The sequence below is a fragment of the Odocoileus virginianus genome, chromosome 2 (genome assembly GCF_023699985.2).
Source record: "Odocoileus virginianus isolate 20LAN1187 ecotype Illinois chromosome 2, Ovbor_1.2, whole genome shotgun sequence".
NCBI lineage: Eukaryota > Metazoa > Chordata > Mammalia > Artiodactyla > Cervidae > Odocoileus > Odocoileus virginianus.
In genome coordinates this window covers 93,097,034-93,122,313 of record NC_069675.1, presented here as the reverse complement: position 1 = coordinate 93,122,313, position 25,280 = coordinate 93,097,034, and the positions used below count along the sequence as shown (strand labels likewise).

At 53.3% G+C, this 25,280-nt stretch overlaps 2 protein-coding genes across 15 annotated transcripts in view; one reads left to right on the top strand and one right to left on the bottom strand.

Moving 5' to 3' along the window:
* Window positions 1-9,788, top strand: part of ANGPTL2 (angiopoietin like 2) — a 36,298-nt gene extending 26,510 nt beyond the window's left edge. Inside the window, exons 3-5 of the mRNA XM_020874862.2 lie at window positions 3,579-3,772; window positions 5,390-5,660; window positions 8,085-9,788. Coding sequence (XP_020730521.1) covers window positions 3,579-3,772; window positions 5,390-5,660; window positions 8,085-8,284 — 665 coding nt within the window. The 3' untranslated portion in view covers window positions 8,285-9,788. The remainder of the gene's footprint in view (window positions 1-3,578; window positions 3,773-5,389; window positions 5,661-8,084) is intronic.
* Window positions 1-25,280, bottom strand: part of RALGPS1 (Ral GEF with PH domain and SH3 binding motif 1) — a 299,761-nt gene that overhangs the window by 129,631 nt on the left and 144,850 nt on the right. The gene's annotated exons all lie outside the window — the stretch shown is intronic.

Here is a 25,280-nt window from a genome sequence, read left to right as displayed (position 1 = left end):
GGAGGGGGGAGCCTACCTGGCAGGAGTGTCAGGAAGATCTCAGGTATGAATGCATGGATGGGGCATGGAGTAAATGCCCAGCAGTGGTGGCTAGTAGAAATATTCTATTATTACTTCCACTCCAGTCAAGCCTCTCTGAGCACCAAGGTTTCACAATCTGGGGTTTGGAGGTTCATTTACCTTCTGATTATCAGCAAATTTGTGTGTCTTTCTGGGTGGAGGATCTGGAGCATCCCCTAAACGTTTAAAAGGACTGGTGGCCCCAAAACCTTTAAAAATACTTGCGTCTTACAATTGATATCAAAGGGTTTCTCCTGTAATATTTTATCCCTGGACTTGTCAAGTGAATTCTTTGCATGTTCAAAATGGAAACCATTGATTAGAACTACAAAAAAAAAAAAAAAAAAAACTTGTGTCTTAAAAAAAAAAAAAAATGGCCCTTTGTAGAAATGTCAAAGGCAAAGCTGGAACCTCTCCTGGAACTCAGACAGGGAGCGCAGGTGAGGCTGACTGCCCCCACCCCCTGGGCCTCAAAGACTCTCCCCACGTGGCACCCCCGCCTTCCAAGCTGGCCTTTCAGCCTGAGGATCCATGGAACCTGCTGCAGCTCTGCAGGGAGAGGAAGAGGCCCGGCTGCTCGTCTTCCATGGGCACTGTTTTGCAGGCTGCTGGACCTTCTGTCACCCGCTTTCGTGTCCAGCAGCCTCTCTTGCGCATCTGACTTGGTGTTGAGCTGGGAGGCCTCCCACCCCCGCTCCGCGCTCCGCTCCAGCTGCTGGGGACAGACTCCCATTCTCTGCCTTGGTCCCTAGGGCCGTGGGCCGAACACAACCCATGTTTTTTTTCTCCGTCATTAGTGTTCTTTCTGGAGGTGTGGGCTCCCCTTCTTGGGATGGAAGAGGCACAAGGCAAAGAAGGAGGTGGCTGTTTGTGTTGTACCTGCTACAGGGCGGGTGCTTGGGGCCAAGAGGGCTGGCCGGCGGGTAAATGGGTGAGCAGCCGCTCCCTGGAGGATGCAGGGAGGGGGTCAGCGGTCAGCGGTGAGCGCTCACGCTCACCTTTCTTCTCGGTGCTGCTGGGCCCCGGGCACAAAGGGTGAAAAAGGCAGCCCATGCCCTGCCGTCAGTTCCAGGTGGGGACACTCACGCACCGCCATGAGGCCTCAGGAAAGGCCCACCTGAGGTGTCCGACAGAGACCACACCCAACCTCATCCTACTTAACCATCACAGAGGACTAATCCAGCCCCATCACTGCCACGAGGGAGCGTGAGAAGTCTGATCGACACGGGAAAAGCTACACACACCTGCCCCCTGTGCCTGGCCACTCCTCTCCCCCACGTGCAGAAAGGACTGGACCCATGGGAATGCAGGTTGAGAGAAGGCTTCCACCAGCCAGCACAGGACCTGCCGGGGCCAGGACGCAGTATCAACAGCTGTTGAACAAATATTCGCACAAATGGAATAAGATGGAGTTTTCTGAGGACTTTTGGTCTTAACCATACTTCAGTTTAGGACTGCTCTGAAGAGAAGCTAAAGCTGTGTGTGGTGATACTATTTAAAAATACACAGTTTAGTGGCTAGGTCCTGAAAAATATCTGGAGTTTCCTCAGATCAATTAGGATGAATCCAGTTTACTTGGCTCCTAGTGACTCGGGTTTGTGCCCGCTTGAGGACCTGACTAACGTTCAAACATGGGAAACCACTGCCAGGGGAAGTGGGGGAGGGGTGAAAGACCTCTCACAGCGACCCCCACCCGGCTGCCCAAGATCAGGGAAGTCACAGGTCACAGAACCCTTCTGGTCTCAGTTTCAGAAGAGCCATGTATTGGGATGGGCTGGACACCATCCTTTAAGCTCACAGACCTTGAAACGTGAGTTCTGAGTGCCTTGGTCCTTGGTCAGCTTGCTCTAGAATATACTGATAGAGCTAAACAGAAATGCTTTTGTTGTTGTTCAGTCACTAAGTCGTGTCAGACTCAATGACCCCAGGGACTGCAGCACGGCAGGCTTCTCCTGTCCTTTACTGTCTCCCAGAGTTTGACCCATTGAGGTGGTGATGCTATCCAGCCATTTCATCCTCTGCCACCCCCTTCTCCTCCTGCCCTCAATCTTTCCCAGAAAAAAAGTGAACGTGAAAGTCAATAAGTAGTGTCTGCCACCCCCTTCTCCTTCTGCTCTCAATCTTTCCCAGAAAAAAAGTGAACATGAAAGTCAATCAGTAGTGTCTGCCACCCCCTTCGCCTCCTGCTCTCAATCTTTCCCAGAAAAAAAGTGAACATGAAAGTCAATCAGTAGTGTCTGCCACCCCCTTCTCCTCCTGCCCTCAATCTTTCCCAGAAAAAAAGTGAACATGAAAGTCAATCAGTAGTGTCTGCCACCCCCTTCACCTCCTACCCTCAATCTTCCCCAGAAAGAAAGTGAAAGTGAAAGTCGCTCAGCAGTGTCTGACTCTTTGCAACCCCATGGACTATACAGTTCTTGGACTTCTCCAAGCCAGAATACTGGAGTGGGTAGCCTATCCCTTCTTCAGGGGATCTTCCCGACCCAGGAATCGAATTCGGGTCTCCTACATTGCAGGCAGGTTCTTTACCAACTGAGCTATCAGGGAAGCCCAATCTTTCTCAGAATCAGGGTCTTTCCCAATGAGTCGGCTCTTCTCATCAGGTGGCCAAAGCATCTGAGCTTCGGCATCAGTCCTTCCAATGCTCTCCTGGTGGCTCAGACGGTAAAGAACCGTCTTCAACGCAGAAGACCTGGGTTCAGCCCCGGGTCGGGAGGACCCCCTGGAGAAGCAATGGCCACCCACCCCTGTGCCCTTGCCGGGAGCCTGTGAAGGGAACACCCTGAGGGGCCACAGCCCATGGTCGCAGAGCCGGACACACCCGAGCAATGGACAGACACTGGGGCCCCCCAAAAGGTATCCGGAGGCCAGTGTCTGAATCCCAGCAATGCCCCAGAATATCTGGCTACAGGTTCTGGGCACCGCTGGGGCCCCCGTGACCCCATGCAAGTTCACTTACTAAAACCTGCTGCGACCGTCCCTGAGCACCGTCCCTGGGAAGGCTGGCGCGGAGTCAGCCAGGCTGGGAAGGGCAGCGAGCCGGGCTCACTGGCCAGGCGGAGCCCCACAGGTGCTGACGGACGCTGCTGCCCCTCGGCAGGCTCACACAGCCTTCTGCCGATAAAACAACTTAGAAAAATCACTCCCGGACTTGCGCACAAATATCCCAGCAATCCGTACCGCTCCATGAGGTAAACATGAGCTGCCTCTACAGAAGGGGGAAACAGAGGGCTTGGCAAGTAAGGAAGCTTGGCCCACCACACCGTGCAGGAGTCGGGGTGAAAGTGTGCCCAGAACCCAGGTGTCCGGGCCCCCGAGTCCTGGGTTCTTGTCTTTACATCACGTTGCTTCTCAAACCCACAAACCCAAAGCGGTGCCCTGCAGGCCTGTGGCTTCCAGCCGGAGCCCAGCCCGAAGCTGAGCTGCTGCGGGTGCAGCCGGCGGCGGGGGGAAGGGCAGGACGCGACTCGGGCCGGGCGACAGGGCGGTCTGTGACGCGTGCACACCTGTGCCCCCAGGCCCATGGAGAGACTGCCTGCAGGCCCTGGAGGACGGCCATGACACCAGCTCCATCTATCTGGTGAAGCCAGAGAATACCAACCGCCTCATGCAGGTGTGGTGCGACCAGAGACACGACCCCGGGGGCTGGACGGTCATCCAGAGGCGCCTGGACGGCTCGGTCAACTTCTTCCGGAACTGGGAGACGTACAAGGTGAGGACCCCCACCCCCCGCCACCCAGAGTGCCAGGGCCCTCGGAGGGAGGCAGGTGCTGCCCGTGAGGCCTGTGTGGCCCAAGGGAGGAGGACCCTGACGGGGCCACCAGGGTGGGGAGGACCAGCTGCTCCTTCCCAGCCCCGCCGACAACCATGGCAGGATACAGAGTGAGGGGTCCAGACCACGAAAGCCCCACGGACAGGGAGGGAACTTGGAGCCAGTCCTGATGTGGGGAGCACCGTGGTCCCGGTTGGGGCTCCCAGGGGAAGACCTGCCCCCAAAGCCCAGAAAGGGCAGGGCCTGAGGCTCCAGGGCCCTGGGAGGATCTCCCACACGGCCTGCTGTAGGGAACTGTGGAGATACTGGGTCCTAACCCCAGGGTTCAGCCTCGGGGCTCCCAATTCCCCGGGAGCTGGACGCTCCTCCTCCTTGTAGGAGGAAAGGCTGAGGGCTCTGCCCCACTCCCGGCTTCCTCCTCTGAAAGAGGCCGTACGGAGGACACCTGACACGTGCAGGTGCTTCTGTTCCCCACCTCCTTTACTCTCAGGTCACCCCCTTGGGGAGAGGCTGGTCCGGACCCGGTTTAGGGATGAAAAGTCTGCACAGACAGGAGCAGGCAGAGCAGTGAACACAGCCTAGGCACAGCCGACCAGCACCAGGATCACGACACCCACACGAGGCTCCGCAGGCCCCATTCCTGCCCTGCTTGTCCTCCAACCCGCCTCCCGACCAGCCTGTGCCCTTCGCTTTCTCCTCTGCCTCCTAGCTGAGAGGCTCCTGAAGACTCACTTCCCCCACTCCTTCCATCTCCTCTCCACGTTCCCTTCCTCAGAGCAGTCGGCACAGGGGTCACATCTGGGTTCTTGGCTGAAATCCTGGCTCACAAGCTCTGCGACCCTGGGCCTCTCTGGGCCTCAGACCACCCACTCTAGGGAGGACACTGAGAGTACCCCGCTCACAGAGCTGGTGTGAGGATTAAGAAAATAACCTATGAAAAGCTCTGATAAGAGTGCCAGCATCAAGTCCTACTGAACACTGGCTATTATTATCATTAACGAATTTCCAAGTGGCCACCACTTGGCTGATGACTCTCAAAACTATATGGAGAAATGGTAATATATCCAGTGGATTCTAGACTTAGGAGGGATCATGCCTTTGTCAGAGCTCACACCCGTGCCTTAGTTTACAAGAGACTCTTACACACAGCCCCTCCCCAGAGAAAGGAACAGAAACTCAGAGAAGGTAAGGGAATTGCCCAAGGAACTCATGTTGCAAGCCTACTGTGTGCTAGGCTCCCAATTTACCAGGTTACGTGTGTTCCTATAGCAACCCTGCAGGAAGGATAACATAGAGGAACCCATGTTCACACAATGCTTAGCACGAAAGAGGCACTCTATCAATAGTCTCGAGTGATGCCTGACTGAGGCTGAGAACATGAAAAGTGACTTCATCAAGTGACAGCCAGGTGGGGAAAGCAAGGGATTATAGGCAGGCCTGCCTTCTGCTCTGCCTGCTTCCAAGACCCCGCGTCTGGCGCTGAGCAGCTGACAGCTGGGCCCAGCTGGCTGAGCACACTGCATATTCCTCACTAATGCTCTCCTGCATTTTCCCCAGCAAGGGTTTGGGAACATTGACGGCGAGTACTGGCTGGGCCTGGAGAACATTTACTGGCTGACGAACCAAGGCAACTACAAGCTGCTGGTGACCATGGAGGACTGGTCTGGCCGCAAGGTCTTTGCAGAGTACGCCAGCTTCCGCCTGGAGCCTGAGAGCGAGTATTACAAGCTGCGGCTGGGGCGCTACCATGGCAACGCTGGCGACTCCTTCACCTGGCACAACGGCAAGCAGTTCACCACCCTGGACAGAGACCACGACGTCTACACAGGTAGGAGCAGGTGAAGGGCCAGGGAACGGGGTCAGCCAAAGCCCAGCCTCTGACTCGCGAGCCTGAGGACAGGACCATCCAGGGCCCAGCTGCCCAACTCTGTTCCCATCCCCTGAACGTCCACAGATCCCCTTTGCAAGGCTGGGTCAGCGTGGCATTTACAGAAAGGGGAAGGTACAGAGGTCCCCGAGTGACAGGCTGGAGGGCCACTCTGGGCCAAGCTCGACATTGTGCTGGGCTGGGCTGTGCACCGCCTCACTCCCTGCCTGAGCACCAGGAGTCAGGGCCACACAGCCTGTGGAACAAGGCTGCCCCGCCTCCTACACGCCCAAGTCCTCCCAGTCCCTCTGGGCCTGTTTCCACATCTGGGAATGAGGACACACCTACCGAGCAGGGAGTGAGAAGGGGGTGAGAAGGTGAGAATGTGCCTGCAGTCCTCTGCCTGGGCCTTGGGAGACTCGGGCTCTGAGTAGGGACTGTCTCTCAGGCGTTTTCAGTGCAGCGCTGCGGGAAGCTACTGAGAGGAAATCGGGCAGGAGGGACGAATCCACCTGCCCAAGACTGCAGGCCTCGGGTCCAGATCTTTAGTAAATAAAAAGCAAGGGAGAAAACAGAAAACCTTGAGAAGTGCACACAGCCTGGCCCCGAGTCTAGACATCAATCCCCCCGTGTGCACCTCAGCTCCTGGGGACGAAGGGCCCTGCACCCTTGTCAGGTGGCAGAATTCATAGCTCCTCTGTGAGGGGCTGAACCCCCCTTCAGGCCGAGGCTGTCTGTTCTTGTGGGCAAACCTGGCCCTTTAGTCCCAGGCCAAAAGCTACCCCCTGCCTTGAGGATGCTAGTGGTAAAGAATCTGCCTGCCAATGCAGGAGGCTCAAGAGACGTGATGTGGGTTTGATCCCTGGGTCGGGATGATCCCCTGGAGGAGGAAATGGCAACCCACTCCAGGATTCCTGCCTGGGAAAATCCCACAGACAGAGGAGCCTGACGGGCTACAATCCAGGGGGTTGCAAAGAGTCGGACACAACTGAGCGACTGAGCCCCAAGAACTCTCTGCTCTTCAGAAAAGCCCAGCTGCCTGCCCCCGGAGGAGGGTCCCCACCCCAGGTCCCCAGGCAGCAGACAGGGACACTCCACACACCTCCACCTACTCCTGGTGCAGAGCTGACCCTGCCACAGGGGCCCCGAGGAGGTGGCGTGTTTGCTGAGGCCGGGGCTGCCCAGTCTTCAGGAAGATGCCCCTCTGAGCTGGTCGGACACCGGGGACAGAAGGCTGGCTCACAGCCATTATGGGGAGCAGCAGAAGGCTGCTCTGCGGCCCCAACCCTCAGGCCCATCTGGCAGCAGGGTCACTGGACGTGAGGCAGTGAGCTTCCTGCCCCTGGAGGCGTGTGGGGCAAGCTTAGGAGGGGCATCCCCTGGCTGAGGGAAGGCTTGGCTGTGGCATGCCCAGGGTCCTGCCCTCCGAATCTGACACAGCCACGCGGGGCTCGTGACCTCGGGCTGTAGCCTGAAGGAGCCAGAGGAGAGCTCTGGGAAGACCTGGGCTGCCGGGGCTCTGGGCACCTGGCGCTGGGACTCCTCTCGGCGTTCTGCCTCAGCTGGCCTGCTCCCTCCTCACCTCACCCCACAGCCGCTTCTGGAGCGTAGCCGCCAGCCCCGCTGGGTCGCCAAACCCTCAAACCTGATAAGGCAGCCTGTGCCCTGAGTGGGGTGCCCCCTGGGCCCAACAGTGTCATCCCCATTCCTGGGAAGGGCAATGCCCCTGCATGCCCGCTTGTGCCTTGCCCACACTTTCACTGGTGTTCCGAACTGCTTGTCCTTGGCAGTACAATCCAGCATGATGTGAGGGTGCCAGAAACTTTATGAAAGTATCTTGCTTTTGTGAAAAAAAAAAAAAAAAAAAAAATTTGGCTGGATGACAGGGTAGGGAGGAATAAAGGAACATTTCATCTTAAACACTTCCTCTGTCACTCTCGAAAGACTCTTGATCTAATAGTTTCAATGAAAAAGAAATTCCTAAGAAAAACCCTTTGGCTCTCAATCCGTCCACCTTGGGTCATTTCCATTTTCTGCACAAACCCGGGGTGGAGCCCTCCCTGGTGCTTGCTCCACAGCTAGCCCTGCGCTAGTAGGCCTCCTTCAGCTCCCAGGTGGGTGCTACCTACCTTGTGCAGGGGCATCGCCTCATCCTTGTTTTACAAGGAGTGTCTGGGGGCTCACCAAGGCGAGGTCGTTCACCCAAGATCACAGAGCCCAAGTCAGAAGGAAGGTCTGAGCAGGTCTGAGGCCCCGTGCCCTCTCTGGCATCCTTGTTCCCAATGGCCCCAGTTGGGGGGTGTCCCTCGGAAGCCCCCCCGAGAGCAAACAGCAGACACAAGTCAAACCTCTTCCCTGAACTTCTTGCTTCTTTCTCTCCCGCAGGCAACTGTGCCCACTACCAGAAGGGCGGCTGGTGGTATAACGCCTGTGCCCACTCCAACCTCAATGGGGTCTGGTACCGCGGGGGCCACTACCGGAGCCGCTACCAGGACGGGGTCTACTGGGCTGAGTTCCGCGGAGGCTCCTACTCACTCAAGAAGGTGGTGATGATGATCCGGCCCAACCCCAACACCTTCCACTAGGCTGGCCCCCCTCAGGGCCGTGAGGACCGGGACGCTGGACTCTGACTCCCTGAGTCACCGCGGCAGATAAATGCGACCGATCTCTGTCCCTACTACTCCTCTCCACCTCGGACAGCCCTCCGTGTTTCCAGACAGGACAGGACTGCACATAAGTCTTTCCTTAAGTAAATTAAGTCCTTACAATAAAAACACACCTGCCAAGTACCTTCGTAATATACACGTGTGTGAGCCGACCTCGTGCACCTGTGTGTATGCCATGTATATATGCGTTTAGATATATACCTGTGCCGTATATCTAGATACATATATATAGGTTTGCCATATATACCGAAACACAGGTATATTCAACTCTCAGATGTTGAGGGCTATTCGCGACAGCTCTGCTCTTAGGAGAAGAGCACTTCATTCGTGTTGTGTTACTTGAGTCTGAGGGCACATCACAGACTGTGTGGCTCCAGTTCAAACAGCAGTCCTTGGTGTGCACGTGCCTGGCTTCTTCTAGGACCGTCCACAGTGCTATCCTCTCACACTGGGCTTCCCAACTTCCTCGCTTAGGATCCTCTTTGGCACCTAACCCAGTTTCAAAATACCCTCCCCTCTCTATTTCTAGCCTTCTCCTTGTTCTCAGGACAATTCACCACCTCCCCACCCAGCCAGCCACCCACCCACCTGCACATTCACTCCACACCAGTCACAAAGTGCCTTCTGCACTCCAGTCCCAGCCCCTCGAGTTCCAGGCACCTTTCCTGTTCTTTTCTCCTCGCCGACTTACTCCTCACCTTTTCTGTCCTCCTGTGCTTTCTTCCCGGGCAAGATTCCCTAGCTTCTCAGTAGGAAACAGTCTGGACTCCATGTGGTCAGGAAAGGGAAAGTCAGACCCCAAATCTCGCTCCCGGCTACACGGACAATGGTTAATTTCAGTCTCGTACTTTCCAGTCACACGTTAGCCTACCTGTCATTTTAACCTCTGCAGAAGTAATAGCCTACCTTGCCAGAAGATATTCAACTGAAGAGAAAGCATCATCCAACTGTTGGGGGCCCCAAATGGCTACAGACCAAAGGTGTCATGCTCTCAGGCCGACTGGCATCCACATCTCGTCTCCAGACTACACTCCCCTAGAGACAAGGCGCCTCAAAAACGAGAACTGGCCACTTGCTGTGAGTTACTGAATAACCAGGGGCCACGGAGCCCTCGGTCAGCGTGTTGCTGGCCCTCAAGCATCAGGCTCAGTACTTCTTGGACTCTTGCCAAGCAGGGAGCGAGGGACGAACAAGAAGGTGAGACCCTCCTGGAGGGCGCATGGGTCAGGGAGGGCAGGTGAGACGGTGGAACGTTTGGTACTGTTTGCATCCGGCTGTGTGCCTATTACCTCAGCAGTCTCACAAGTGTACCATGTAGCACGTTTTGTGTATATAAAAGGGAGGGTTTTTTTTTTAATATATTCTCAGATTATCCTTGTAATAACACATCTGCAATAAAAGCCATCTGTGCTATCTGGATGTATCTACATCGTGCGTTATTGTTTTAGAAAGCTTTCCTGGGGCCTCGGACACCACAGCCTCTTTGAGTAACACCAGGAAGAGATTCATCCTGGTGTTTAGAGATACTCCACTCTCCCGATCCCTGGTTGCCACCTGCGCCCTCAGAAGTCCCATGACAGAACCTCAGGCCGCGAAGACTCTCTGGAGGCCCGCCTCCTTAAGTCCAGTTGTGTTCTGGATGTCTCTGCTGGATACAGGCAGTACAGTCAACCCTAAAACACCCTTCCCCAGGTCTGGTCCCATTTCATCAAATGACACCATCTACTTAACTGCTCTGGGCTTCTCTACTGGCTCAGATGGTAAAGAATCTGCCTGCAAGGCAGGAGACCCGGGTTCGATCCCTGGGTCGGGAAGATCCCCTGGAGAAGGGAATGGCTACCCACTCCAGTATTCTTGTCTGGAGAATTCCATGGACAGGGGAGCCTGGTGGGCTACAGTCCATGGGATTGCAAAGAGTGGGACACAGCGGAGCAGGCATGCCTACTCAGCTGCTCTGGTCAGAAGCAAGGACTCCTCCCTCTCCCTGGCTGTGGTCCACCATCCCTCCGTGCAAGGCCTCTTCTCCACCTTGACGTAGGCCTTCCTCCCTCTCCCCTTGACTGAGGCTCTCCACCAGACCATGAGCCCTGTGCCTTCACCTTCCTCGTTCCAATACGACTTCCACAAAAGCTGCTAGAACCACCTTCGGTGGACACAGAAGGCATCTCGGGGCATGAGGGGAAGCCCCAAAACCATAAAGGAAAAGACAAGGGATAGGACTAAAGAAAATTCCATGGTTTTTGCCCTCTGACAAACAAAGCAAAATAAAACGTGACCAAGATTGAAAAGCAAATACTAAATGAGAGAAAAATTTAGGGTTGACATTCATGATGTGCCAAGAACTCTTTCAAATTATGAAGAAAGATATAAACACTGTTTCAGAAAACTTGGTGAAGCACACAAACACAGAAGAAGACTCAAAAATGGCCAGTAAACAAGAAAAGAGGCCAACCTCAGTAATCACCAGAGAGGTACATTAAATCAAGCATAGACCATCACATGGTGCCTGGCGGACTGGCAAAAACGAAAAAAGGTCAATCTCCACGTTGACAAGGGAATAGAGAAGAAATACATACTCTGTATACTCTGGATGGAAGTATAAACTGATTCAGTATTTTTAAAGAGCAGTCTGGCAATGTATACTTCAAAATTTGAAATGCACTTAAACCTCTGGACTCACCAATGTCTCTTGGTGATAACCAAGCAATGGTGCCATAGGAGAGCCTTTTCTGGCACAGCTGTTGTGTGGAGACTGATGTTTACTGAAGCTTACTGAGTGCTGGGAACTGGACTTGTGTCCACTTATGTGACCTCACAGCAGCCTGTGAAGGAGGGACTATTGTTCTCACTCCACAGTAGGGGAGAAAGAGGGGCTTTCGGCCAGAATGCTGGTAAAAATGCACCTGCAGGATTATTCCAGAAGGTTCTGGGTGTCAGGCTCTAAGGAAAGAGTTCTCAGCTCCCTTCTCCCAAAGCCCCAGTCAGTGGTAGGAGTCACAGAGGAATCTGGACACTACCAAGGGTCCTCAACTTTGGCCCATCCCATGCCCACCCCGGATACCTGGACTGGAGCATGTGGCACGCAAGGACCGAAGGCAGAGGAAGACAGGGCCCAATCTAGCCTGTCACTGGTCTCTGTACAAACCCAGAGCAGCGAGCTCGGGGTGGGGGGATGAGGGGTAGCCACTTTTTTTCTAAACTGGTTGGGAAGCAAACAAAAGCAGGGCATGACATCACCATTCTCCAAGCCCCACTCAACCCAATACCCAAAACTGTTGTTGTTCAGTCGCTAAGTCATGTCCGACTGTCTGCAACCCCATGGACTGCAGCACACCAGGCCTCCCTGTCCCTCACCATCTCCCGGAGTTCACCCAAGTTCCTGTCCATTGAATCAGCGATGGCATCCGATCATCTCACCAAGCCCCACCCACCTCGATACCTAAAACTGAGTCTTGGTCAAATCATACCCCAGCCATGTGGAAGGAGAAGAAGGAATAAGCGCATCAGAGACTAGGAAATCCACTCTCCCTGGGGTAAAATGGCGGAAGGGGAGCAGTTTACCAAACCAACAGCATCAAAGAAGAGAACAGGGAGAGGAAAGGGAGGTACTCAAGGCACAGCTCCTGGTGCCCAGGGAGTGGCTCCCTGGCCAGCACGCAGCCCATCAGCACTCGGCCCGGCCAAGCCTACATCCACACCCCTCCTCCTCCCCCATCCTGCCCAGGGACTTCTAATGGGACAGTCACGGGGTCCTCCTGCTACTAAGGTCTCCATGATGAGCGCACCCACAGACAGACCCACGAGGAAGTCAGTGAAACCCTGGTGGATGGAGGGCACCCACCTGCTGGACTCCTGCAGGGAACGTGGCGGGAAGACAGCGAGTGACGCTGAGTGGCACTTTCCCCCGAAGCAAGCGCATCTGAGCCAAGACTGAAAAGAGAAACCTTTGAACTACTGCAAGCATGGGGCGGGAATCCACAACGTTCATAATCCACAGGTGCTTTGTGGGAATTCAAGGGTTCCCTGATCTCCCAGGAGCACCTCATCCGTTGTATACGGTCTGGGAAAGACTCTCGGTTATAGTAAGGGAAAGCTAGAGAGTTGGATTAAACAGAAAAGGGAACATTTTTTAAGTGTAACAAAATGTTAAACAGCCACTCTTTCTGCCTCAGTTTTACCTGAGGCTCAAAAGGCTAACGACAAAATAATAGCTGCCAAAGGTTCCCACATTCCGGAGCAAAGTGCAGGACCATCCCTGCGAAGGGGTGGCTCCACACTGGTTCTGCAGCATCAGCTGACTGCCCACCTGTGGCCTGTGGAGGCTCAGAAAGTGTATCCCAAGGAGTGGGGGTGGACAAGGGGGAGAGGATGAGTCGTCCCCATGCTATGCTACCCACCACCAGAGGGAGGGTGGGTGCAAGCCACTCCCCGCCCCCAACTCAAGTCTAGTGAGAGGAGCTTCCAGGGACCATTCCAGGAGTCTGGCGTGGGTGAGCGTCAGCACTACCATCTGACTCATGTCTCAAGCCTGCAGGCCGGGGCGGGAAGCAGTGAGAAGTGGTACTGCACTGCAAGCCAATGGCAAGACCAAAGTGGGGGGCTCCTAGGAACTAGGGCGCTGCCTGCATGGAGGGCTGGGGACAGTGCAGAAGGCCCAACGGCCAAGGAAGGGCACTGCCCCCACAAAGGGAGCTGAGTCAGAGGTGCCCAGAATGGAAATTCTGAAGAAGCAGCAGCAAAGAGGGAGAAAGGATAGCAAAGTGAGGAAAAGAGAGAGCATGCGAGTTGGCAATGGGCACACGCACAGGGCGCCAGCTCTGGCTCCAACCTCATGGGCCACATCAGATGGGCCCTTGCCTCCCCCTCGTCTGTCACGCCTGTTCCCACCCCGAGGGCCACAAAGCTCAGTGGCCCAGGGGAAGGTGGGCTCTGGGGACTGCGCTTGTGCCTCCCCCAGCCAGGTCTCCTGCCGGGCCAGGCTGTGGGAGCCCAGGCTTCTGAGCCCTGCCCTGCGCGGTCTGCAGGGACGTGACTGTTAACAGCAGAGAGACTTCGGGGCCTGCTGAGTTCCCTGGGTTGACTGGGAAAACAGCTAATCCACAGAGCAGGCTGGAAAGGACACTGGGGAAAAATAAAGTCGGTTTCTTCTTACACCTGATTGAGTCCAGCTCCTTTAATAAGCTGGTTACATAAGGACACGAGGTATCTCCCGGAGTCCATGAGCAGGGACGCAGCTGGGCCTCATGAGGGCCAGGAACCAGAAACTGCCTGGAAGGCCTTCAAGAGGCCAGGCGGCCACCTCTCGGCCTCTCTCCCTTCCCTTCCCCTTCCTCTTGCCTGCAGGGTCTCTGTTTCTCGTTGAGAGAGGATCTGCTTTTCCCAGCACAGAATTTCTGAGCTCACGTGTCCTTCTCATCTGAGAGCCAGCAAAGACCTGAAGGCCCTCTCCTCCCCGGCTAGCTCCCAGCCAGGGGACCCGACTGGCCCGTTCCGGCTGGTCATCCACCTCACTTCTATGGACTGGGCTCCGGACAGAGCTGGGCAGAAGGCACCAGGCTGGGCTGGTGCTCAAGGCGGTGGATGGAGTAGGGGAAGTTCCCAGGGTCCCACGGGAGGAGAGGTCAAAGCTGGCGCTGTACCCGAGAGGGTGTCCAGGCGATACTCCAGCTGTGGTTGGAGACTGCACTTCGCCAGCTAGATGGATTCTGTCCATTACTCGTTACATCGTGTCCTGTTCCCAGCTCCTCCCCTGCAGACACTTGCACTCCCAGGCTCAGCTGTGTCACTAAACATGACACACAGCTGTGCCCAGATGGGGTTCTTCCTACCCTTCCTGGATACGCGGAGTTTCTCAACAGCCTGCATGGATACAGGAGGCCACGGGTCCCCTGCTGCTGGGCTCCAGGCTGTATTTCCTCTAGGTAACGCTCATGCCCCCCACCATCTGTGGGTGGGTGCTTTCCATGCGCCAGGCCCCATGTGCATCTCTCTAAACCTTTACAACCACCCTGTGAGGTGGGCTCTACAATTAGCCCCTCTTCAACATAACAGAAATCGAGGCTCATGGGCCCTAGGTGACTGGCTTGAGAACATGTAGCCTGGGACACTCAGGGTTTGAGCTTGAGTTTGTCTGACTCTTGAGCTCCTGCTTCTGGAAGGATTAGGTCTCAGTCCCCAAAGATGAAATGAAACCACTAAAGCTCCTCCTTCACTTCATCATTGTGTCCTGTATGTCTGGGAATCACGAGGCATGGAGTCTGCTGCCCACACAAGCAGATGCGTGAGGTGGCTGGCCAGCCTGCCTGTGCAGAAGCAGCCGGATGGACAGTAGGGCCCCAGATGTCAGGAAGTCAGGGCTGTTTGCCCAGTTTAGCCCCATGCTGAGGGCACAGAAGAGTAAGGGCAATGACAGAGGACATCGCTCAGCTTCCTGGGGCTTCCAGTCCTTTGCCCGGACTCACGCTGCTGGCCCTGCCTGTCTCCTTTTCTCTTGTCAGGCAATCTACGGACTAAGCCTCGCCCTTTGGCACAGGGAGTATCCCGCCTGTGGCTGGTCTGGCCGTCACCTCGTGCACCAATTCCATCTCATCCAAGCCTTGGTCTGCACAATCTGGTAACTGGGTCCCCACTGTGCTGGCTCGTCTCCCATCTCCACAGCTTCAGGACCCGGGCTTGCTTGGCTAGTCTCTTGGATCTCACAGTGAGGCCGGAACCAGCCCCAGTCTGGGATTCTGCCCCTTGTGGACACATGTCTTGGTATCCACAAGACCTTGTGGACACTCCAGTACTTCTGTCTCTCCTGACCTGGGGCATCCCGGGCCAGCTCACCCACACAAGGGAGCCCAGACACAGATAATCCCTCCCATCTGTGCAGCCTTCCTCAAGCACTTCCACATGCGGCACCTCCCCCGCTTGCCAATGGTCATGATACATCTGTCTCCACGGGCTGGTCAGGGGTGACCCCTTCCCCCTGAGGCAGAACGTGTGCCCTCCTGGAGCTGAGGGACGCCTCACGGGAGGAGGATGGCTCCCTGGGCAAGGGTGGATGGGCCACACTGGCCCTGACCTGTAGCAGAACCCCTCCCGAGTGGCTAAGGCGTCCAGAAGGAGTAGCTAGGAGGGAATGGAATTAGAATTGCCTCTGGAGCAGTGTTTAGACACAGGCCCACGCCCCAGTCACCTCCGAGAGCGGGGAGAATTAGAAGAAGCACGCAGCTTCCTTGGAGCTGGGGAAGCCAACCCAGCCCGAGGGGAGAATGCCCGGCGTGGACTTCTGTCAGCGCCTCTCTGCAGGGCAGGGCAGAGCTATGCTGGGGATGCGGGGAGGGGGACTGAGGATGGACAGTCATGGCAGGAGGCAGGAAGCAGGGACAGCTGGGAGGGAGGCCGGACGGCCAGGCTGCCTAGCCCAGGCCCAGGGAGCACAGCCTGGAAGCAGGAAACAGCTTCTCTGCACAAAGAACTCGTGGGTGGGAAAACGTGTATGAATACTACAGGCCTCCTTCCCCTGTCATTTCATCGTAAGTCACTGGTAGGTAAAGGCCAGCGCTGCTGGCAGTGGAGAAGACAGGCAGGCAGGCACAGCTGGTGGGAGCGCAGCACAGCCCAGGAGTGGTCCTCAACTGCATCTCTCGTCATCTTCACCCAGCAATTCCAACTCCGGCTCACAGTGTTTCAGAAATACCCTGACAGGTGAGCAAAGACACAGGCACAGAGGTGTTCTCCACCACAGCATCCGTCCAAGGGGGAAAGTACAAACAACCTAAGTGTTTATCAGTTGGGGCCAAACAAAGCGACTCATGTCCAGGCCCCAGCCTGACAAACCACCACGTGGCCGTGGGTGCCACGGAGCCACGGGGAAGGATGCAGGAGTTGGGTACCTGCTGCCACTGAACAATAGCCACAGCACTTCAAGGGGAACAAAAAGTAAGGTGCAAAACAGACTGTTTACCCAAATGTCCCCAGTTTGGTTAAAAAGGGCAAGACTCTTCACACACCCCCACATGCCCAGATACTTGTATGTGTGGATTCAAGTGCCCAGAAGGACACATCCACCTGTCAGCACCGGGCGCCTCTGCAAAGCAGAGACTCTCAGGTGAATAAGTCTTATGACAAACAATGTGTTCCTTCTGTCATTTTAAGAGTTTGTAAAAAGGATTGGTGGGCTTCCCAGGTGGCTCAGTGGTAAAGAATCCACCTGCCAAAGCAGGAGACGCAAGAGACAATAGTTCGATCCCTGGGCCAGGAAGATCCCCTGGAGAAAGAAATGGCAACCTACCCCAGTATTCTTGCCTGGGAAATCCCATGGACAGAGGAGCCTGGCGGGCTACAGTCCAGGGGGGGTCGCAAAAGAGTCAGCCACGACCTAGCGACTGAACAACAACAGCAAATGGAAAGGATCAGTGTGAGCAGAATGGCACTGCTGGGCACAGCCTTCCTGGCTGCACAAAGTGGAGGTCTCGCCCCCACTGCCCCCCAGCACCCTGGCCCTGAACAGGCACTCCTGGGCCGCTGAAGACCTGGATGCCTTGCTCTAGGCCTTTCTGAGGATGATTTCCTGGGACCTTTAGGGCCTTGTCAGCTTGTCCTCAGGCACCCTTCTTGCTCACAGAGCAGCTGTAATTCACCACCTCTGCCCTAGAGGATTTCCTCCTCTCAAAAATAGCTTCTGAGAGGGACCCAGAACTTCCTGCTTGTCCCAGAGAGCCATCTGACAGTCTTTTTTCTTATCAAGCTTTTTTTTTTTTAATGATAAATATTTTACAGCAAATAATTATTGTTTACTCTGTGTAGAAGATATCTGGGGTTCACTGCATGCAACAATTTTCTCTTCCCAACAACTCCATGAGGTAAATCCTGTGGTTATTCACATTTTAAAGACCATGGAAGGAGGCAGAGGGGAAGCATGTAACATTTCCAAGATTTCTCAGCTAATTAGTGGTGGAGTCAGGGCCTAAAAGAAAGCGGCTGGCCTGCAGGCCCCTGGCTCTTAACTACTCCAATATACTGTCTCCGAAAAGGAAACAGAAAATAGTACACATTTAAGGACTCTGGGGATCAATGGCTTGTCCTGAATTTATGGGTTCACAGAGTCCTCTCCATAAACAGTCAAAGGCAGGTAGGAAGTAATTCCACCCTCTTTGCCCCTGCACTAGCCCCTGCACTAGCCCCTCGTTGCAGACGTCAGCTCAGCACCCACAGCCCAAGGGCACACACCTCCATCTTTACCACTAGAAGCCCAGACCCCAGAGACTAAAGACCAGAGAGGGGGAGAAAAGGAGTCTTCCTCCCTAAAGCCTGTTTTCCACAGCCCGGAGTTCAGCCTGAGGCATCTGCTCTGTTTGGGAGATTGTCAACAGCAATCATGTTCTTTTTCTGGGTGGGCCCTACCTCCACAAGGGAGCAGGTCTCAGCTCTGGACTTCCATCAGTAGAGCAAACCCAAAATACATACAGGAATTGCCGGCTTGTTCCACCATCGTGTAGGCTGCCTAGTGGCGTGGCTCGGCATTTCTTGATTCTACAGTTAAAACTTGTCTCTCAGAGAGAGAGAGACTCTTTCTCTCTCTCTCTCTGGCCCTGACTGCAAACTGCTCCTAATTCAGTCCCGGGGCCTGCTGTGTCTCCTGCGGCAAGTCTGTGGGCACCTTGAGGACACTGTTTTGCCCTCTGTTTCTGTAGCATCTCTTGCATTCCCATGGCGGGTTCATACAAAATATGTATGCACTAGATGAAGGAGTATACCTCAGGCAGTTCAAGTCTTTTTTTCTTTAACACTGAGAACCTGACAGTCTTGTGTGTGTTGACTTTTACCGCTGATTTTGGTCCAGTACAGATGGGGCAACAACAGAGCAACAGATGGGAGGCAGTGATAGAGGCGGTGCCGTGCGCGGGTTATCCCTGCTGTGTAACAAGTTCCTCCCACAGTTAGCGGCTACAGCAGTGAGCATTTGCCATCCTGCAGTTCTGTGGGTCAGGGGTTTGGGTGCGTCTCAGCTGGGTGTGTCTCTGGCTCAAGGTGTCCTGTGGGGCTGCAGGTGCCTCTGGAGGCTCCGCTTGGGCGGGATCTGCTTCTGAACTCACTCATGTGCCTCCTGGCAGGCCTCAAACCCTCGCCACCGGCCTCTCCACAGGACTGCCAAATGCTCAGCAGCTGGATTCCCCATGGATGTGTGCGCCAAGAGAGAGGAGGAAGAGGGCAACACCCTACAGAGAAACAGTCCTCTCATAACAGAATCCCAGAGAGATGCCCCGTTACTTCCGTCATACTTGATTTGCTAGTAGCAAGTCAGTGTATTCTGCCGTGATCCAGGGGAAGGGGCTACAGAAGGAATCATTGGGGGCCGTCTCAGAAGCTGTCCACCATGTGAAATCTCTCAGATTCTCAGGGCCAGTTTCTCTCCAAAAGAGACATCCCAACGGCCCCAGGTGAGTCCTGAGGCTGGAGAAACTCTATAGTCTTTCCTGCATCCCTAACCCTTCATTCCTTTAGGACTGGCTGACCCTGGCAGGGCCCTCCATCTCCCATCTTGAGCCCCCATACCACACAGGAGGGCCCTGGCGCCATTCCTCTTTTCTGCCCACTCTCTGGTTTCCCCAGAGGGTAAAGGCCGTTAGTGGGAACATTCGGCATCCTCCGAGGTTAGCAGGCACTGGGGTCAGACCAGGGTTGGAGAACTGGTCTCACCATTAGAAAGTGGCACTAGTAAGTGCTGAAACTTTTAGTGAGTTTTTTTCAGCTTGTGCAGCTGTAAAATAAATTAAAAAAAAAAAAAATAGTGCCTCCCTCGAAGGAAGTTGAGTTGGGAGGATTAAATGAGACAATCTGTGTAAAATGTTTGGTGCAACACCTGTCACGTGGTGAAAAGCATGTGTGCTAATAGTCATTATTATTACTGTCAGCTTCTAATTAGAAACTCAGAGACTAAAGGTCAAAGAAGAGCAGTCATCCTGATGACTCTAACTGATTCCTGCTAGGAAAACAGACCTTCGCTGGCACAAAAATGGGCTCATGCTCTCACGTCCTTCTGGGGATCACACAAAACTGCTTGACCCAGAGAAAACCTGACTGCAAGTCCTTCCTGCGCCCCAGAAGGGACCAGCGTGACAAGGCGCTCAGCTCTGGCCTGCAGAGCAGGAAGAAACAAACCTCCCCTCCAGAGTGTTTTCCTCCCACATTGTTTCTCTCCATGGAGACAGAGATGATAAACAGAGGATGCATAAGTTGAGGTGGGTGGAACCCCAGCCGGGAATAAGAAGTCTTGAGTTAAACTTGGTATCCAGCTGGCACACGACTTCGGTAGGTCATGGGTGAAATGTAGAATTTGCAAATTCTTCATTTGCAAAGTGGGGGTTTTAATAACATCCACTGGCTTTTAAAAATGTTTTAATTTATTTATTTTTGGCTGCACTGGGTCTTCGTTGCTGTGCTCGGGCTCTTCTCTAGCTGTGGCGAGCAGGGGGCTACTCTCTAGCTGCGGTGCATGGATTTCTCACTGAGGTGGTTTCTCGTTGTTGAGAACAGGCTCTAGGTGGGCGGGCTTCAGTCATCGTGGTGCATGGGCTTAGTTGCTCCTCCGCATGTGGGATCTTCCTGGATCAGGGACTGAACCCGTGTCTCCTGCATAGGCAGGTGGGGTTTTTTTTTTTTTTTTTTTTTTTATCACTGAGCCACTAAGGAAGCCGCATCCACTAGCTTTTTGTAAAAACTGAGCAGGACTGTAAAGTCCCAGAAAAATGGTGGATTTTCTGGCAACAAATCCTGAGATTGAAAAAGTAAAGGCAAAATCCTCTCTGGAAGGGAGAGGTTTGAGATCATACGCAGCTGACAACTAGACAAAATAATGGGAAAGGGTTCCTTCCATAAGGATGTGTTGTATCTTTGGGTTACTCTGCTGACTGAGAAGCACATAGATTTCCCCTGCCTTCTGGGCCACTGAGGGGGTGGATGCCTTGATCTGGGGGAAGGAGAGACCTGATCTAAGGCTCTCCAGGCTCAGGAGAGAGGGCGGCACATCAGGGCCTGCAGCTCGTGGCTGTAGGGCAGAGAAGGCAAGGGGCATGGCCCTGGGCTCCAGGAGCAGGCAGTCCGGAAAGCAGGCTTTCCTCTGTGGCCCTGACATCCCTTAGGCAGCCCTGAGCTCTGCTTCCCCGGCTAAGGAAGGAGGAGCCTGGCTCCACACGGGTCCAGCTGGAGAGACAGGGTAGGAAAGCCGGAGATGACTGGAGGGAGGGATCAGAGGTATGTGGCCAGGCAGCAGGCTGAGGCTCCAGGAACGACCAGGATGGATCTGTGGAACAAATGAGTATTCCTTGGGGATTCTTGGAAACACATGGGGTGGGAAACAGAAGGGAAAAAAGGCTGGATTTCCTGCATGTGGAATGGAATTTTTTCAATTGGGCATTAAAGGAAAGGATTGCCCTTAATGCTGACAAGCCTGGGGACAGCTGGATAATACTGTGGTCACCCTGACTTGGGAACCACCCAACTTTGGTCCTGGGGCAGCGGAGGCCCACACCAAGGGGGAAGCAGAAGCTCTGCCGGCATCCTTCAGCTCAAGCCCTCTTGCCTTTCGGAGGATGATCAAGAGAGCGCATGACCCTGCCCTTTCATCTCTGCTCGAATGCGCACACATCTTCATCCCCAAATCCCAGGTACAAGAGATGCCATCAGCCTCATTCTGATGATGCATCTCCATCAGGCAGACATGCTCACCGAAGTCTGTTTTAGGTCTTTCCAAGGCTTTGCTCAAAAATGAACTGCTTTCAAAAGGGCTTTCCCTCTCCCACCCCCAACTATTTCTGAAATACAGTGATGTGTCACAGGCTTCTGCATGGTCACAGGCCTGGCCTTCCCTCTTACAGCCTGACTTTCTCTAAGCCAAGCATCTGCTGTCAACTAGGAGACCCATGTTCAAGGCAAACCCAAGCCAGCCACACCCATACTCTAAACCCTCTTGATCCTCCACTGCTCATGGGGGTTGGAACCTGAGCCCCCCACTCCCAGTGTCCAGGCCCTAAGAGACCTCACCTCCCTCTCACTCCAGCTGCTTCTCACTACCCTCCCGCCCTGCACCCCTAGTACTCTCTAATCTCCAGCCAGTTTTTCCAACAAACATTGTTTTTCCCCACATCGAGGCTCTTGCACAAGCTGCTTTCTTTGTCTGGGAGGCACGCATCCCACCTCCTCACCCAGCTTATTCATCTCTTAGGGCTTCTGGTCCCCCAGCCTGGGACGGGCCCCCTTTATTTGCACATCTGCCCTCCCCTCCACAGTACTCAGCTCATTTGGTTTCTAGTGCGCTACCAGTGATTGGATCTGGGCAGTGAGCTCCACGGGAGCAGAAGTGGAGTCCGATGCCCACCCTCCAAAGGGCCTGGTGTTTGCTGCCCTTGGGCCCAGAGCGGGAGCCCCTCCCTTGCCACCTGTTCTGGGGGCTTTGGGGCATCGGGATTAAACCCTTCTTTTTGGTCAATAACTACTTCTTTTCCAAAGTCCTTTAGATATCCCTCAGTTTAGGTTTGTTAACTTTATACTCTGAATCTGGAGACAACTTGACTTTATTTTAAACTTCAGAGTCTCTATCTGAAAACAAAGCCTTACTTTAAAAAAAAAAATGGAAGGGTTTGCTTGTTTAAAGGAAGAGCTAGATTCTAGAAATGCACTTCACATATCAGAAGTCTGGGTAAATTTACCAAGAATCTACATGTTCTCCTTACTATTCAGAGCTGTCAGGATGCCGAGTCTTTGCTCCGTGAGAGAGATCATCATTTTCCACACTGTCTATAGTTACTTTTAGAATCAGGCTCTCACCCTCTTAAAATCCATTACATTCCAAATTTTACTTAGCTATTTCCTGGAGGGAATTATAGGTACTAAAAACCAAACACCCTCTAAGTCAATAAAGCTGCTTAGAAACAAATGCTGTAGCTAGTCTTCACAGCTCACGGCCTGCTTCTGCTGTCATTTTGATCCAAACTGGGTATTTACAAGGAGTTGCTATCAGATAAAATTAAGCTGCAAATAACTGACTCGACTATTTCCTACCACTGTTTTTGCACTCTGAAGTAAATGGGAATAAATTTTTTGGGACAAAGAGAGTCTTATTTTTAAAACACGGTAAGTTTTTCCCTCGGTGTTTTTTAAATTATGTTTCACCACTAACGGTGCACCAAAGTGCAGCCAACTGGCTCTAAAATTTGCATTGAAAGGAGCTGGAACACACACCCACACGGTTAATAACAACTGCTAGCACGACATGAGGAGATCTTTACATGGAGTAGGAGAACCGGGTGGGAATGGTCAGTCCCAGGAAACCATGGGGTGTCGAAACTTCCACAGCGATTTAAAAGAATCGTTACCAAATTAAAACCCATGCTTGCTATCAGAGGCAAATAACCACTGAAGCAGCGTTCGAGGTCTGAAGCAGGAACTAAACGAACACAGCAGCTGGAAATATCAAGGACTGACCTCAAGTCCCTCCCAGAGAATAACTCCCTCTCCCCACGGGAAAGACCTACAGTGAGGACGTTGCCAGGGGAAAAAGAAATGGTTTCAGACATTTTTTCCTATATTGTACTTTCCAGGAATTATGTAACTTTTCCTCTTTTGATAAACAAATCCATCCCTAGGACAAGTTGGGTTTTCAAGAGGAATCTAGTACTAAAACCACAACCTGCATTTGGGCAGGGTCTCTCCATGGCCACAGAGGGCAGGGAGGCCCTGGCTGCCCTCAGGATGGGGTTTTGTTTCATTCTTTTTAATGAAATCATGCACCCCCACACCCCATCGTAAACCCTCACACAGTGTCCTGAGGACAGAAAGCACGGTGGATCCGCCTCCTGTTCTTTCCATCTGACGTGTATGTGTCAGGAGTCGTTCTGGTGTGCGGATGAGAAGTGCAGCCCAGCTGGCTTAAGAGGGCAGGGAGATCCTCGTGGGGCTGAAGGGACAGGAGCAGGCCTTGGAGCGGGGCTCGCTCAGGGGCCAGCAGGAGGGTCTTCCGGGAGAACAGAGGCCCAAACGGAACCTCTCGGGGAGGACCTGCCAGGAAGACGGCTGCGATGAGACGACCAAGGACGAGCAGAGGGGGTCCGCCCAGAAACTCAGTGGCGCTGGGCCAGGGCACAGACTGCGTGTCCACTGGAGTGTGGACCCGTCCTTCGGCCTGATGTTGTCACTCATGAGGGGCATCTGGCCAGCGGCCTGAACAGGGGACTCATCTGAAGGGGAAGTCTGGAAGCATACGCTGAGTCTGATGAGAAGGGACACAGGTCAGCAAGGGAAGACATTACTGGTCCAGTATGCGCTTGGCTGAGGCCCAGTGACCGATCCCTCAGAAGCCCAAGACAGCAGTGCTTTGTGGTCCATGAGCAGCGTCACAGGCAAGTGCCAAGACAATCTATCCCGCCTGTATCAAGTGTATTAATCCCACAGCATTATTAATCCCACTGTGTCAGTGCCCGACAGAGACCATCCACAAGTCATAAATAGCAGAGGACATACAGGTGACAATCGAAAGGGAGGATAATGACCCGAGCAGTGGAGGTGGGGAGTCGGGAGAGGGCAGCATCAGAGCCGAGGGCTGACGGCCAGGCCATCTGGGCCGAGGCCTGGCTCTGCCACGCTCCTGTTATGTGACCCGAGGCAACCTCTCAGCACCTGCTTACTCACTGGGCCATGGTGAGCATTCACTGAGTTGACACATTAAAGCGCCTAGCCAAGTGCCAGGCGCAGAGGAAGCAGAAGATCAACAGCAACTCTAGTGATCATTGTATGAGAGAGAAGAGGCCATCCTTAACCCTGGAACACGTGTGCTGGTTAAACCAGGGGTTGCCCCCACCCTAATGCCACCAACCCACTTTCTGATCGATCAGCCTCAGGCAAGGTGGGAATGGGCTTGGCAGCTGGGCATGCCCAACCATCTACATATCTGAGATAGTGATGGTCACCTAAATGGAAGGACACTAAATTTACAGCAAGCTCTAAGACGAGAACAAGGCAAGAATAAGAAAGTATAAAAGAAAAAAAAAAGAATAATGATTCAATAACACTGTTTAAGTCTAAACACACGGGAAAGACTTTTACTCCCCTACTAAAAGGCAAGGTCTCTCATATTGGGCCCAACTAAATATGATTTCTGGAAGAGGGCATGGCAACCCACTCCAGTGTTCTTGCCTGGAGAATCCCATGGACAGAAGAGCCTAGCGGGCTGCAGTCCATGGGGTTGCAAAGAGTCGGACACGACTGAGCAACTAACCACACACAAGCACACAAAAATATGATTTTCAAGGATCACACTTAAAACAACTTAAAATATCAAAGTGCAAAATACAGTCAAAGATTTATAAAATGAATGCAAAGGAAAAATAAATCAGATTTCACAGAATCAACAGCAATGAAATAAAAGCAAATAATAAATGGAATCAAGATCATTTTGCATGGGACCCTTCATAACAAATCTGCAACTGTTAAAAACATCTATTCGGTCATTGACGGATATCCACAAGGGATTGGCTCCAGGACCTCTGCAGATACCCAAATCCAGGGATGCTCAAGTCCCTTATGTAAAATGCCACAGAATTTGCATACAACCTACGCATACCCTCCCCTGTACTTTAAATCATCTCTGGGTTACTTATAATACTTAATACGATGTAAATGCTATGTAAATAGTTGCCAACATATGGCAAATTCAAACTCTGCTTTTTGGAACTTTGTGGATTTCTTTTTTCAAATATTTTCAGCCCTGGGTTGGCTGAATCCATGAATTCAGAACCCAGGGGTATGGAGAGTCAACTGTATATGAAATAATGTAAGGCAGAAACTATCAGAAAGGCAAAGTGACTCTAACATATATTTCTGTTCTTGATTGACCAGGTTGTCAAAAATGAAAAATCTGAAAGTTATAATGTAA